The sequence below is a fragment of the Stegodyphus dumicola genome, chromosome X2, assembly GCF_044657685.1.
Source record: "Stegodyphus dumicola isolate Sdum_Otavi_A_Nest chromosome X2, ASM4465768v1".
In the NCBI taxonomy this organism is placed as follows: Eukaryota; Metazoa; Arthropoda; class Arachnida; order Araneae; family Eresidae; genus Stegodyphus; species Stegodyphus dumicola.
Window position 1 is genome coordinate 124781917 of NC_140781.1, and position 16228 is coordinate 124798144.

Genomic DNA, 16228 nt, shown 5'->3' on the forward strand with positions numbered 1-16228 from the left:
TGTTCCATAGGTTACCATCTTATCTTTTGGTTTGGTGGGTTTTTTTTTTTGTTTTGTTTTATTAGATTGAGGCAAAGCACTCGAGGGCTATCTGCCAGGGAGGGATGCCTTCGTGGAGGACTTTCTAAGGTAAACTGGCTCATATACACGTTACACATGGGGAAAACCACGAAAACGCCCATGCAGCCAGCCCGTTCGCGGGATTCGAACCTCGGACCGAACTACCAGTGTTCAGCGACGTTACCGCTCGGCCGCTGGTGGGCCCTCTTATCTTTTGGAGATGACAGAAGAGAATTACTAAATCTTATTACCAATTATAAATCTTACAAGTTATTACATTCAGTACACTCTTGAATTAAAATGTTTAATTTCTTTTTTCTCAGATTTCAATAACAGATAATGAATTTAATTTAGCACAGTACTTTATTGATAGGTTCTTTTCTTCCTCACACCATCTTAGGACTAATTAAACAAAACAAAAAAAATTTCTAATTTAAGATTTTTATACACTTCATGTTTGCTTATCACAGTCTAATCTTTTCTAGACAGATTTAACTATTTGACAACTGCAGCTTTGCAGACATTTCTCATTTTATTTCTGACAAAGCTTTTATAAATTTATGTACATTTATACACTGCATCTTTGTATTATATATAAAAAAAAAAGATGGTTCAGTTTGCTGTTTGTACATTTCGACCTTCTGTTATTTAAGAAAAAATGTCCAAACTTTGACAATAGGTTCAATTTTGAAACTATTTTACCCCTCTAAAAAATGTGTATTTTTGTCAGCATGGTTTAACTTGCATTACTGATGCTAAGAACACCTTGGAATATCATATTACCAAAACTCTAATCTTACATGAGAAAAGGAATCTAAAATGCTACCAAATATTGCCCCTAATTTGCAGTCTTCCTCTAAAGACTTATTTTACATAGCAAAAATATCTAGGAGAAAATCACCACTGAAGCATTAATTAGTGGTGGGCAGAATAATTAGGTAATCTCTTAGGTAACTAGAAGTCAAAATAGTAATGTACATAATTTAGGATTAGTAGAAAAGTACAAATCTATTATCAGAAAAAGAAACAATGTTCCTGAAATGACTGGCATAAAAAGTTAAAACACAATTAAATACTCAAGTTTAAAGTTAAATAATGGTACTCTATATATGTAATGTATTTTATTTATCTGTATGTAATTATATTTATATAATTACATATAGTTATTATTTATTTCTCATATATGCAAAGTACTTTATTTCTATTTATGGTACTTTATATATGTAATGTATGTATGATATAAAGTAATCACATATATTTAAATAAATTTAAAAAAAATTAATTAATTAAGAAACACTACGACAGTGGAAATAAAATTGATGTTATTGGAAAAATTAAAGTAAAAGTGTTAACTATCCAATGGGGGGGGGAATTCAAGTACTTGAGTCTTAGCTGTTAATTATAAGCAAAAAATCCAAATTCAGGAAAACATATTTGTCCAGGTCCACATTTTCATATCTTCAGAGTTTGACAGCTAACACACATTATTATCATCTTACAAAGGATTTCCTTTACTGCTGTAACCTCTCCCATCTTTATCAAATTCATTTCATTTTAATATTTCTTCAACAAAGCTTGCATATCAATTATTAGCCCTTTTTACAAAAATTCTTAGAATATTCAAAACCATATATAAGTGCAATGCATAAATAAATTAAGCTTTTTCAGTGTTTGTAAAAAATGATTAATACAGTTAAATCCTGCTACTGTGACCCTGTTTATGATAAATATCTGCATATAAAAAATAAACTTTTTTGCTCCCATCCACTTTCCAAGATACTTAATGTTATTTCATATGGCTATAGCAAATTTACAAATGTATTAAAACTGAACCTATTACACTTTTTTACGAATTTTTGTTAGTTTTTACGTATGCTTGTCATCGTGTGCATGTGTGCGTGTACAATATGCATGTCATTAATTTTTATTCACACAAATTGTAGCACTGAAAATGGTGGATTTGGACAAAAACATAGATGAAATTTTCTTACAATATGCCTCAATCCAGCAGAGAACTGCAGATTTCTTTTGAGCTCAAAAGAAATATGTTATTCATATTTAGTATACTTATATTTTTATGGATTAAATTATTATTAAACACATATTTTAAATGAAGATGTATAATTAGAGGGAGAAGTCTACACCATGACTTTTATAAGCTAAGTCATTTGATATATAAACTTATTAATAGATCGTGAAACCGGAAAACAATAAAAGAGAAATTTTGGGACTGCACATAATATTGAAATTAACCCTCAATATGGTATTTTTTAATTAGAATCATTAGTCACTTCTTTTTGGAAACAAAACAATACTAATCATTCTTTTGTGAATAATCAATCAGTTTTTCTTTATTAGATCAGATATAGTCAATCTAGAATTAACAATTTTGCGAATGTTAAATTATGCTACTATGGTTATTTGTGCATTAGTTAGATAAAAGAAGCCAGAAAATATAATGGCATACAGGAAAAAGATTGAAAAATTCATTTCTTCTTTGGCCAACAACCTACTCTAGTTACATTTCAGTAAATTAAAATATAAAGCCTATCAAAAAATGAGCTTTTACTCATTTTTCAGAATAATCTAAACTGCATACAGCAAAAAGTCACTGGCATGCCTGTGACTGCTCACCTCTCTCTCTGTTCTAAGTTAATCTTAACTATTAATAATTAAGCGAAATATTTTGAACAAACTTATTTAACATTAAAACTCAAAACAAAATGATAAAGTTAATTAAATACCTCAGAAATGCCCCATGCTTGTGATACATCATACGCACCAGATCCCTAAAAACAAACCGTCTTAAAACTGCTGACATTTAGATCCTAGGATACAAAAATGATGAAATACGAAATATTTTAGAAATAACTACAGTTTATGTAATTATACTTACTTTGTCATTTGCAGTTGACAATTCTGACATCAGAGGGAGGTCAAAACTGACACTTTCAACTACAATAAATTTAAGAATATTAAAAGCAAAATTCTAAAATATGCTAAAAATTTACAAGATATTAAAACTCATAATAAAAGAAGCACATTTTGAAACTAACGAGCATCTAGACAGATGTCATTTTGCTTGTCTTAAGAACTACTATCATTCTCATAATTCTTTAACACATATTACACTAAGACAAAATAAAATTTTCAGTCTATATGCAAATTGTTCAAATGTCCCAAAAAGATACAATTTTGCTGGAAGGGCTGGGTTGTTACACTGCAAAATAATTGCTTTTCATACACCTAGTTCAAATTACTTCCTATCAGACTTTCATCTATTTAATTTAATATAGATCAATTGGAAATATTACATACAAAGGGAGTATTGCATTACATATAAGTAGTAGAAATCTATCATTTATGCATTTCATTTTATAAGCAAGTATGCTCTCTGATAAGAAGAAATCTATAAATGAAAATAGGAATACTAATTCATAACAAGGGATTAAACTGAAGAAATGTTAAATGTACCGCCAGTCCTCAACTTATAACAACTTGCTTTCATGACAGACAAACACAAGGGTTTAAAATCCTCTATTTAAAGTTAACCATCCACATATACACACAATTATCATCCAAAGCAATAACAATTACTTACCTGTCATTTTTAATTAATGATACCAATTATAAGTTTCTGTGCTTCCTATTAACTAATAAGAATAGATATGCTAATTCTATAAAACCTGTACATATGCAAATAAATTGTTTATTATATTCTTAAACCTATTTTATATCAAATGAAAGCCTAATTAATGAAAATATTATCAAAGCCATTGCGATATAACATACATCTTGAATTTATGGCAGAATCAAGAAATGATCTGACCTTTCAAACAGCATTTGTCATCTAATTAAGGACTTCCTATATTTTACTATATCAAGTGCAATAATTTTATGAGTAAATTTCTATAATTTATACAGAATCCCAAAATATTATCTAGACAGCTATAACAGTAAAATTTCTTTTCACTACAAATGTATTTCAATATTACATTAGTTCATCCAACTTTTAATTTTTTAAAAATATTCTTGAATCATTCATTATAGAAATGATAAGTTGCCAGTGAAAAGTTAAGGATACCACATACAAGAAACAAATACCTATGATTGCCTAAATTTAACACAATAATATCACATAATTATACTTCTGAAACGTGTCAATACTTTTCTCATATTGAGTGAAATAATGCTAGTAATCAAAATATACTATACTTATTTCATTGAAAAAATTAATATCCTTTAAAACTCATTTATTGAATTTTCCTGTCAGTCTAAAAGGTTAGATGAAAAACACCTAAATACATCTGTTTAACCCATATTGGAACAAAGATATATATTTGCAAACTGTTTACTTGACACCTAGTATCACAGCTCTGTTGCAACCATTGTTCAAGGTTTAATAAAGAACTTTAATCAAGAGCAGAATAAAGTGATGATGGATTTTAAGCAAAATCTGCTTTTTACAATGAACTAGTAAACATCAATCAATCAAGATCTAGCAGTGACTTTGTAGAGTCATTAGGTTAATTGGAAGCAGAAAAGATGAAAAATATGCAACCGCCTTCGCTGGGAATCGAACCACGGACCTCTGGAATACCGGCCCAACGTACTACCATTACACCATGAAGGCACGCTAGGGAAGTGGGAGAAATACCTTATAATTTTTCCATTTCTTGTTGCTTATTACATAAAAAATTAGAATGAGAGTAAAATCATACAAGCAGTCAGGTGTTATCCTAGAGGAAATCACAAGGATGAACAGCAATTTTATTTCAAATAATGACTATCTGGGAATAAATAGAAGAAAATGAAGAAATTTTTATAAATGCATAGTTTTGAAGATGGTAGTTTAATGAGCAATAGCCTACTCTGTGTCAAAACTAGATAAAGGTAGTGAGAAAAAGACCCACTAAAATCACCACTAGAGAAAAGTTTTACGATATACACATATATTAAACCTTTACATTTAATGTACGTGTATACCTTAAAGCTACATTAAACTTTGACATACATACCATGAAACCTTGATATTAAACCAATGACTCAAAACTCAAATTCTGGAAAATAAAAAAAAGGTTTTTCTAGACATTTCCCAAATGACTTTACCTATCTGTAGTTTTTCATTGGATGCACTGCCTTCATTACTTGGATACAACTGAAGATGCATGAATATGATGCAAGGATTCAATATAGTGTTAGATATAATGGCAATATATATATATGTGTGTGGATAATATATGTGTGTGTGTAAAATATAAAACATGAAAGAAACTTAATTGGCAATGGACCTTTAAATAACTAAGTAAAACACCGTTTACATCTGCCCTCTTTCCTTGCAGTATTCCACATTGCTGTGATCTTATATCCAGTCACCATTTAGAACTCAAAAAATTTCTGAGTATATAAATACTTACGTGCACGCTATTTCACCATTTGCACTTTCCTAGTAAATTATGTCTCTTCACTAAGCTACATTTCTGCACTGTTTAAAAAAATGTAACTAATTAGTTTTAAATTGTGGGGAGGGGTGGGGGCAGATTGCTCCAAATGTTCTTTGCCAATGAGATACATTATGCAATAAGTTGTAAGGTTTACCCTAAGTTTTTAACAGTTAATTTTTAGTTAAAGCCACTTTCCTATCTTTCCTAATTTCAGCTTACAATTTCCTGCCAGAACATGTTTTCAGAATCGCGGTTAAATGCAAATTGAAGGAAGAGAGAATATTTAAAGTTGAAGTTCTACTGACTTCATTGAAGAGCCAGAGATTCTAACCAGTGCGTGTTTACCTTTTAAGCTACACTCTCTCTAAGCAATTTCTACGCTCAGCCATATTTCAGGCCCATGATAGTTTCACAGTTTACTTAGCGTTAAGGGGTTAACTCCTGTAGAAATTTAATAGCTTCGGCTATATCTCTTAAGTTTCATTCCTTAGCATTTTTGAGTTCAAACCCAAGTAGAGGCTTTTGCGCATGTCCTGAGAGAGCACCATCTATTAAATTTATTTTGTTCACTAAAGGGTAATTAAACCTTCCTGAGTTCTGTTTTCTGTCTACTGAACTAAAGCGATTATTTGCTTACCAGTTCTCAAGGTTCCGTACATTTAGCTGTAAATTATAGGTTGGAACATGACAAAGTAATGAACAGATGTTGAGATTATCAAGTGATTTTGTGGTTCTTCAAAAGAATTCCAGTTATCTACTATTTCCACAGAGTAATGCTATCTTCTATTGCCATCACGACTGCGACGCAATTGTCTTTTTCATTGTCTAATAAAAAATTTATCATTATATATATACACACAGAGTGTTTCAGCAAATCAATTATAAGCTTTTGGGAGAGATAGAGTACACTTAGATCAGTGATTCTCAACTGGTGGTATGCAAGAGAAAAATAGGTGGTATGCAAAGAAATAAAGTATTTTTAACTATTAAATTCAAAAATTAAATACCCCAACATCCAGTTTAAATTTTTTCTCTAAACCACATAAATTTATGTGCCTGAGCTTTGTTCAATGTCAATAGCTGCTCATAGACTTTAGCAAAGTAATCCGTTTTTATTTTCACAAATATCTTTTTAGCCACAGACATAACAAAATCTGTCATAAATGATGTTTTTTAAAGGAGTAATAGAAATGGATGTTGTATTTAATAGGAAATAAAAATAAGTTCCAATAAAAAGGTAATAGTACCTCATTAATTCTTTTAGAGTTGATCGATTTATAAGCATGCTAACACTTTACTTCAGCAACATTTCTGGGCTCATATTGCTCTATTTTCATTCAGAATTATTTTTATGTCAACTTGCTGTCTCTAACAGCAGGTATTTCGTCCTCTTGCAGCTTTCTATTTCTTACAAAGCAAATTTTGCAGTCCTCCCTTCCCACTATTTGAGAATATCATCGCTTGTTTTTGAAGAACTCGTAATATATTGTGTATTTAAATATTTACACATACAAATAATAATAATAATAATAATAATAATAATAATAAAACAAACCTGGATCTTAAAAATTAAAAAAATGGCTAGGACTGACTAAGCAGAAAAGTTATGATTCACAGGTGATGGATCCAGAACAATATAATAGCATTAAGAATATGGAGAAGGAAAGAAAAATTGTTTATAGAAAATATTATGAAAGTTATTTATCATTTGAGTTTACTTGGAATAGATCTGAAATGGAGCCTCAACTTCAATGTGTTGCGGTAAACTGTTATCCAATAAAAGTATGAAACCATCGTTTTTTAAAAGACATCTTGAATCAAAGCATGAAAATTTAAAGGATAAATCTGAAGAATATTTTAAGAGGTTACAGTAAACAAGTAATGGATGGTTTTGTTACTTCAAGTGAAAGAGCTTTCGAAGATAGTTACCTAGCAAGCCTAAGAATTGCCAATACTGGGCAGGCTCACGCTCTTGGAGAAAACCCTTATATTACCAGCAGCTAAAAATATCATTTTAACCTTATTCAATGAAAAAGTGGCTAATGAACTTAATAATATTCCATTATCAGATGATACAGTTAAGTCGATTTGATTCATAAAATGGCCAATTCCATAATAGAGACACTTATTCAAAAATAAAACACAGTGAGTATTTTGCATTGAATCTGGATGATAGTTCTTATATAACGAACTTTATTCAATTATTAGTTTAAATACGTTTAGAAGAAGATAAATGAACTGCCGAAGAGTATTTATTTTGGGAATCTCTTCTTGATAGAACAACTCCACATAAAATTTTCAAAGTAATTGATCATTTTGTCTGAGAATGATATTCCTTGAAATAAGTGCATAGCCGTTAGCAGTGACGGAGCTTGGGCTTTAACAGGAAAATGTTCTGGTGTTATTTCTCAAATAAAGAATGTCCCACCTGAAATTAAATTTACTCACTGCTCCATCATCGTAAGCTTTAGTAGCCAAAACTATCCCCGAAAATAGTTTTGAATCAAACAGTGAAAATGGTTAATTTTATTAAAGGCCAAGCTTTAAATTCAAGAGTATTTACGATTTTTTATGCCAAGAGACGGGCAGTGAACTTGAAATGCTTTTGTTATATTCCGAAGTAAGGTGGTCATCCTGAGGCAAAGTTTTAAATCGTCTTTTTGAACTTCGATCAGAAATTCAAATTTTCCTCAGTCATTCAAAATTTGTATTGCAAAATTGTTTATTAAGTAAATTACGATTGACACATTTAGTACATTTAAGTGATATTTTTGGAAAGTTAAATGAATTAAATTTAGGATTACAAGGACAAAGTGTTAATTTGTTTACCATTAGAGATAAAATAAATACAATGATATAAAAAAACTCAAGCTAATAATTAAAGACTTGGCTTAAGCTTTTTACCACTTTTAGAACTTTTTCTAGCTGGAAAAAAAAAAAAAAAAAAAAAAAAAAAAAAAAAAAAAAAAAGACGACGACGAAGAAGAATTAGCATCCGACAATCAAAATCTTTGTTTTTCCTCTAAATAATTTCAACATGTATTTTTCTGAGGACTGTGAAAAAGAAAATTGGATTAGAAATCCATTTTATTCAAATGTACCTGAAATTTTATCTCGTAAAGAAAAAGAACAAATCAAAGAAATTTCCTGTGATCGAATGCTAACTGAAGATTTCAAAAATAACACACTTGTTAACTTTCGGCTGAACTAAAAAAAAGAAATTTAAAGGCATTTCAAATAAAGCTATTAAATTTTTATTGCCATTTAACACAACTTACTTGTGTAACAAGTTACTTTGTAACTGATTTGCTAAAACAATCTGTACATATAGTTTGATTAACTGGAAGATTAAAAGCTCATTTCTAATCTATGAACAAAATACTAGCTAAAAAAAGATCATAAGATAGTGCACACATTTAAAGGGAAAAACTAGATTTTTAATTCTACATAACAAGAATTAAACTGAAACTTCATTTTAAAAAGTAAAAATGTTATAGAAACTAATAAAACATTTCTTCCATGCTCTGGAATAAATCTACATTTCATGAGAAAAATCTTTGATAAATTAATTTTAAAATACTTTTGCAATCACCTTACTTAATATATTATCAGTTTAATCAGCCTTCTGATTGATGCACTACTCACGTTTAGTTGATTAATTAATTATATGAAACTATTTGACATAAAATGCAGAAAACTTCATACAGACTTTATTAGAATAAATACAATAAGAAATAAAGAAAAAATAATGAAAGTGGTGTAAGATAACATTTTAATGATAGGTAACTATTAGAATTTATTTTGAAATCATGACAAATTTTCTAATAACAGCAGAGATGCAAAAATGACTGCCTGGATACACATAAAACTTGTGGCAGTTCATATGATGGAATTTTGGGAGCCAAAGCTCTGTATTACAAAGACATAAGTACACATTTTATAACAGTTTCAACATGATATACCTGTCCCAAATTTCAACATAATATATATACAGTCAAAAGTCGTTAATCCGGACTCGTCAGGACTTCGGCAATTCCGGATTATAGATCATCAGTTTAAATCTGATGCAGAAATTATAAAATTAAAAATATGAAACCGTAATTGATGAAATAAAGAACAATTATGATCTAAAGAGTATCAAAATTTACAAAAAAAAAAAAAAAAAAAAAAAAGCTTAATACGAGGGCTATCCAGAAAGTAGATTACGTTTTGGAATAAAAAAATAAACAAAGTATAGGAAACAAATTTTATTATATACAGATGAAAGCCACACTCAAATACTACTTTTCTACATAGTCACCATACAAATTAAGGCATTTATCGTAGCGATGTACGAGCTTGGAAATTCCTTCGTCGAAAAATTCGGCCGCCTGCGCCTTCAACCACTTCGTTACCTCTTCTTGCAGCTGTGCGTCGTCATCAAAACGCTGCATAGCCAGCCACTTCTTCATTGCTGGGAATAGGTGGAAGTCGCTCGGTGCCAGGTCGGGACTGTACGGCGGATGAGGAAACAACTCCCACTTAAAAGATTCAAGAACTTTACGAGTGACATTTGCCGTGTGGGGCCGGGCGTTGTCGTGAATCAACAAGATCTTAGAGCTCAACATTCCTCTGCGCTTGTTTTGAATTGCTCTTCTGAGTTTTTGGAGAGTTTGGCAATACCTTTGAGAGTTTATTGTAGTGCCTCTTTCCAGGAAGTCCACCAAAATTACACCTTTTCTGTCCCAAAAAACAGTCGCCATCATCTTCCTTGCCGACATTGTTTGCATGCATTTCTTGGGTTTTTGGGGAGAACTTGTGTGCCCCCACTGCATTGATTGCAATTTCGTTTCACAGTTCACATGTTTCACCCATGTTTCGTCACCAGTAACGATGCGATCGAGTAAAGAGTCACCATCCTTATGGTAAGCGTCCAAAAAGTTCAACGCTGCAGCCATTCGCTGATTTTTGTGGTCCTCTGTCAAGATTTTTGGAATCCATCTTTGCACAAAACTTGTGGTAACCAAGCTTTTCGCTGATGATTTCGTGCAACAAACTTCGCGAAATTTGTGGAAAACTCATAGAAAGTTCCGTTATTGTGAAATTTCGATTTTCACGGACTTTAGCATCGACTTTTTCGAGAAGTTCGGCGGTCACTATGCTGGGTCTCCCACTTCGATCTTCGTCGTGAACATTGGTTCGGCCATTTTGAAATCTTATGACCCACTGACGCACTCCACCTTCAGTGATAATGTTGTCCCCATACACTTCACGAAGCTGCCGATAGATTTCTATCGGTTTACAGTTTTTTGCAGTCAGAAACCTTATTACTGAGCGCACCTCGCAGCTCGCGGGATTTTCAATTAACGCAGACATTTCAAACCGTCACAGTATCTGAACGGAGCACAGCACGGCTAGATGCAGACTGAGCTGCGCAACGCTCTGACCCCAAGATGGCCGCGCTAGCCCCGCCCCTAGCGGACACAGACGGAAACGTAATCTACTTCCTGGATGGCCCTCGTATTTATTTGTTTACTTTATTAAACATTTCTTTCAATGCAAGTTGTTTAAGTTGCTTCGTTTTTTATGTGATAATACATTCTCTTTAATTCTATAAACAGACATAATTTCTTGTTCAGTTACAAAGTTCCGCTGTTTAAGTCCTATAATTGCTGTGTGGAGAATAACGACTAATTTGTCAATCGAAATTTTTTCATTTTCAATAACCTCTGTGTCACTTTCTTCACTATGGAAGCAAATTATAATGATGAGGAATTTCATTTAAATCATATCAAAGATGGAGTACATTGAGATGAAATACTACATTTAGTAAAGAATTATAAGCCAAATAAAATAAAAACATCTGCCCTGAAGATAAGGATAGTGCTGACAGATCAACTTCCAATTCATTGTGCGCCGCGGCTTTAAAGATAAACAAAGTTTAGATAAACAAAGGATATGCCTTTATCCATTTTTTGCAGCAATTCCACTTTTAATTGACTTTGAAACATACTTTCGCTTTGTAGATCCTTTACATATTAGTAAATATATATCAGAAATTCTATTTGACATAATCGAAAGTTCAAGCTTACTTTTATAAAATTGCTCTAACAGTCTGCAAAAAATAATAAGCGGAATCCAATTCGAAGATTAAGGAACAACGCAATCTGCAACATTAACGGAATTAGATAATTTTAGCTTAGCTTATACTGTCCGTTATACATTAAACGCGCATTCGTAAACGTATTTTGCGGACACGCATATTTGCAGCCGTAAAGGTCTCAGCTGTTCGCAGCCGCAAAGTTACAAACTTTCTCATCTTTTCGTCAAAGCGACGCATGCGCAGAAAGTTTGTAACTTTGAGGTCCGGATTATAGATCATTCCAGATTATGGGTGTCCGAATTAACGACTTTTGACTGTATCACCAAATTTTGCAAATGGACATAACTATGTTACTTGATCTGTTAAAAAACCTCATTATTTAAATTACCAAAATTTATAAAAAAAAAAAAAAAAAAAAAAAAACGTAATATTTATTTGTTTACTTTATTAAACATTTCTTTCAGTGTAAGTTGTTTAAGTTGCTTCGTTTCATGTGATAATACTTTCTCTTTAATTCTATAAACAGACATAATTTCTTCTTCAGTTACAAAGTTCCGCTGTTCAAGTCCTATAATTGCTGTGTCGAGAATACCGACTAATTTGTCAATCGAAATTTTTTCGTTTTCAGTAACCTCTGTATCACTTTCTTCACTATTGGATGCAAATTATAATGACGAGGAATTTGATTTAAATCATATCAAAGACGGAGTACATCGAGATAAAATACTACATTTAGTAAGGAATTATAAGCCAAATAAATAAAAACATCTGCCCTGAAGATAAGGATAGTGCTGACAGATCAACTTCCAATTCATTACGCGCTTGAATGAAGTAATAAAGAATGAAGCAATGAATGAAGTAATAAAGCAATTTTTCTCTAAAAATTCAAGTCATGATGTACCTGTTGCAAGTGATTTTAAGGAAACAAAACTTAAAAAAAAATTTTTTTTTAAATTGTAAAAAGTACAGTTAAAAAAACTGACAGTCAATGCAACATTTAATGAACTTACAATTAAGTTCTGATTGAGTTTTCTGCCGACTTCGACCAGACTGCTTTGAAGGTATTCTTTGTGGAACATTCATTAAAACCTAATGGAAAAAAAAAAATTAATGTGATTTTAAATGCTTAAAATAATTTCTGACAGTTGAATTTTATAATTTACAGAATCCCCCTTCTTTTGAAGTATGAGTATGAAGTATATCTGCACTTGGAATTTTAATCCAATCTAAGTTCGAGTATATAAATCTAATAATTGTAATACAATTTCAATTCTTTAAATTTTATTCAATGAAATCAAACCATACTAATTTTAATGTTAAAACTTTAGATTACAATATCACAATCACTGGAAAAAAAACCACAGTACGAGGTAGAATTCAAAAGTTCCTGGACTGAGTCTATAATGTAAAAAATATTATGAACTGAATTGCAGAAACACATCCTCCTTCGAAATAAGACCCTTGTGCAACAACACACTTTTGTTACCGCCTGTAAAGTTCATTGAAAAATGTCTGGAATACATTTTTGGCCATGTTCTTTAATTCAGCCTGCGATGCACATTTAACCCCATTTGAAGATTGAAATCCAACTTCTTTGAATTTCTGTACCCTATTAGAAACAAAAGGTTTCCAGTTGCTTGAAGATCCTTTAATCCAGTATAATACGATTTGCGAATCTGTCTATAAATATATCTGTTGACAAATATGATTAAATAATTTAGTTAGATATTTTGCAATTCTAGCTGCTGTCACTGCTCCCATCAATTCCAATCGGGGTAATGTTAAGCTTTTAAGAGGAGCTACTCTGGTCCTTGATAAATGAAACTCATTTTGATTTCACCAAACTTATTTGTATATCTGAAATATATCACACATCAATATGCGTTACTACTTGCATCACAGAATATGTGTAGTGAAATGTCACTATTTTGCTTATCAACATCTCGAAAGTATTTTCTATCAATCGATATTTCTTTTGAATGAATTATTTCTGCAAGCCATTTCTTAAACTCAATTTCAATATCATTTGGAAGCTGTTCGTCCCAATCAAGACCCTTTATCCGCATCTGTTGTAGTAGGATTTTAACTTTGATCACGAATGGCGATATAAATCCGGTTGGATCATAAATTTTAGCAGTAACTTGGAAATACTGTTCTTTTAGTATATAACACACAAGTAGCTGAAGATAATTCTAAAGATTTTAAATATAGTTTAATAGTATCATTTTCTGTATCCCAATCAAGACCTAAAATTTTAACTTGCGCAAAGGAATCATTCATTGATAAACCGTTTTTTAACTACATGTCTTTTAACTCTTTAGAATTGAATTAAATTTACGTAGATTCATATTCCCGTGTTTTAAGATCGTAACTGCATCAGATCGCAATTGATAGGCCTTTTCTACTGTACTTGTTCCATAATACTAATCGCTGACATATAAAGATGAATTTAACATTTCATAACTTTCAAGATTTTTAGCGATGTATTTTTTAATATGGTGCTTTATTGTGGCTGCTAGAATGAATGGACTGGTACTAATACCAAATGGTAAACGTGTCAAGTTCATAATTTTGAACGATTCACTGTTGTCATTCTGAAACCAAAGAAAATATTTGCGATCTTCATCGGCAATACTTATAATTAGAAATGCCTTTTCTATATCAGCGGAAAAAGCGATATCGTGTTCTCGAAATTTAAGAATAACATCTAATATGTTAGGAATTATAAATTACGAAATTTTACACAAAATAAAACCCCAAAGGAATACCTTTGAATGACATTAAATGGAAAAACATTAATTTTGACATTAGAGAAAATGAACGAATAGTCATTGGAGATTAGTAATGCAAAAATTGTGGAAAAACCCCCACAAACGATTTTTCTATCGGCGTTAGAGAGTGCTTCTCTTATCAGAAAAGAATGTTAGTTAGTTCAGTTTATGACGTAGTAAGCAGTGAACCATCGATGCAATCCAGGTTGCTCTGAAAATAAAATCATTAGTTTTGTAGACTGCTGAAGTATTGGCTTCAATTATATTTAAAGTATGACCAGCTCTCTTAAGGAAGTCATTATAATATAAATATAATGTACTTTTTATATCTTGGTGCATCGGCCAGGAAAAAGACGAATATGCTGGTTGTGCTTTGAATAAAGAATTATAGTATAGAACTGTTGCTAACTTTGGAAATATGTGCTGCTATCTTTGGATACCTTGTTCCAAGTAAGATAAATATGAAGATAGTTCAAGGTATGATTTAATATTCACCTTTATGTTAAGAAATGAATCTTATATTGCAAATTACTTTTGTTTTGATTGAACTAATGACTGAACAAGTTGCAAATGACTTCTAACTCCTTTCTTTACGTAATTAAAATCAGAAGAGCAATTTAGTTAAATGAAGATATCAAGTTAGTTTGAAAGCATTGTTAAAAGTGATTTCGAAATGGAAATCACAAAGGCTAAAAGAGCTACGCTTAGATCTCTTACAACAAGATTAATTTCTAAAATCGAAGCTCGAATTTTAGAAAATGAAACATAAGAAGAGTTGGAAGAACTTTCAGAACAGCTAAATTTGGAATTTAAAACAGTTGAAATAAATAGATTCTGAAATTCAAGTCAGATTACCGATGTTAAAGAAATAGAAAACAAAATTATAAAATGTGATGAGTATCATGAAAAATTGATTAATTGCTCATGTAAGTTGCAAGCTGCTATCACTAAATGTAAACCAAACACACAAAGAACATAAAAACCTATTAGTTTGTTAAAATTAGAAAAACAATCTCTTAAATTTCCGTCGTTAATAGTGTGGGATGGCATCGTTCATTATAATTGGATGACGCGACAAGCTGTGAGAATAAATCTTTTACTTTTCCGATGATAGAAGTCAGACGATTCCGCCATTAAGACGATGACACGATTAAAAGATGTTTCAATATAAAAGATGATTCCTTCTCTTCATCTGTAAATAATCTCACCTATTTCCTTCTACGTACGTAATTACTTTGTAGTTAGTAGCAACTATTCATGTTTCATTAAATATTCAAGTTTTACATAAATCGGACTAGTTTATTAGCCCCTAGACAGCCACCTAAGAAGTAAGTTTACAAACATCATATTCCTAGACAGTAAGTACCGATTCTACAGATTTGGGGGCTCGGGCCGGGATGAGCCTAGGAAGAAACATGATGAATATTATAAAAGAAGAGAAGTAAGTTTTGTTTTGATTTCCACATTGTTACTTCTAAGAATAGTGTTCTATGATATTGTGAATTAAGATGACTACCTTAAATTCTATTCCTAGAATTTCAAATTCTTTAAAGACCGGGCCTACTAAAGTCAATTAAACTTTTACATCAAATAGTGTTTCGAACTTTGGGTGATCGAAAAAATAGAGCTAGATTGCGTAACTTTTGTGGTTTTCCATCTGATTTTAATATTGAAGAAACAAAACAAAAATTACTTAAAACTCTTACTGCAAATGATTTTATTTCTGTGTGTAATTTGTTACATCTTAATTATGATTCAAATTCTGATAAAAACTGTGATTTAATATTGAATAGTGTTTGTTATTTTAAGCTTTTAAAATCCGAAAGTGATGACGATGATGAGTTATCTGAAAACGAAAGTGTTTATGATTC

At 31.1% G+C, this 16228-nt stretch overlaps 1 protein-coding gene across 9 annotated transcripts in view; it reads right to left on the minus strand.

Annotated features, from left to right (window-relative positions):
• The window catches only part of LOC118187517 (mitogen-activated protein kinase kinase kinase kinase 5-like), a 170604-nt gene that overhangs the window by 77153 nt on the left and 77223 nt on the right, over positions 1-16228 (minus strand). For 5 of the 9 annotated variants that reach the window (XM_085809407.1, XM_085809412.1, XM_085809408.1 and 2 more), the window contains 3 exons: positions 12597-12675; positions 2957-3015; positions 2805-2849 (listed from right to left, as the gene is read on the minus strand). In XM_085809407.1, the coding sequence (XP_085665533.1) occupies positions 2805-2849; positions 2957-3015; positions 12597-12675 (183 nt within the window). The remainder of the gene's footprint in view (positions 1-2804; positions 2850-2956; positions 3016-12596; positions 12676-16228) is intronic. The other 4 variants (XM_085809411.1, XM_085809413.1, XM_085809409.1 and 1 more) reach the window with 1 other exon arrangement.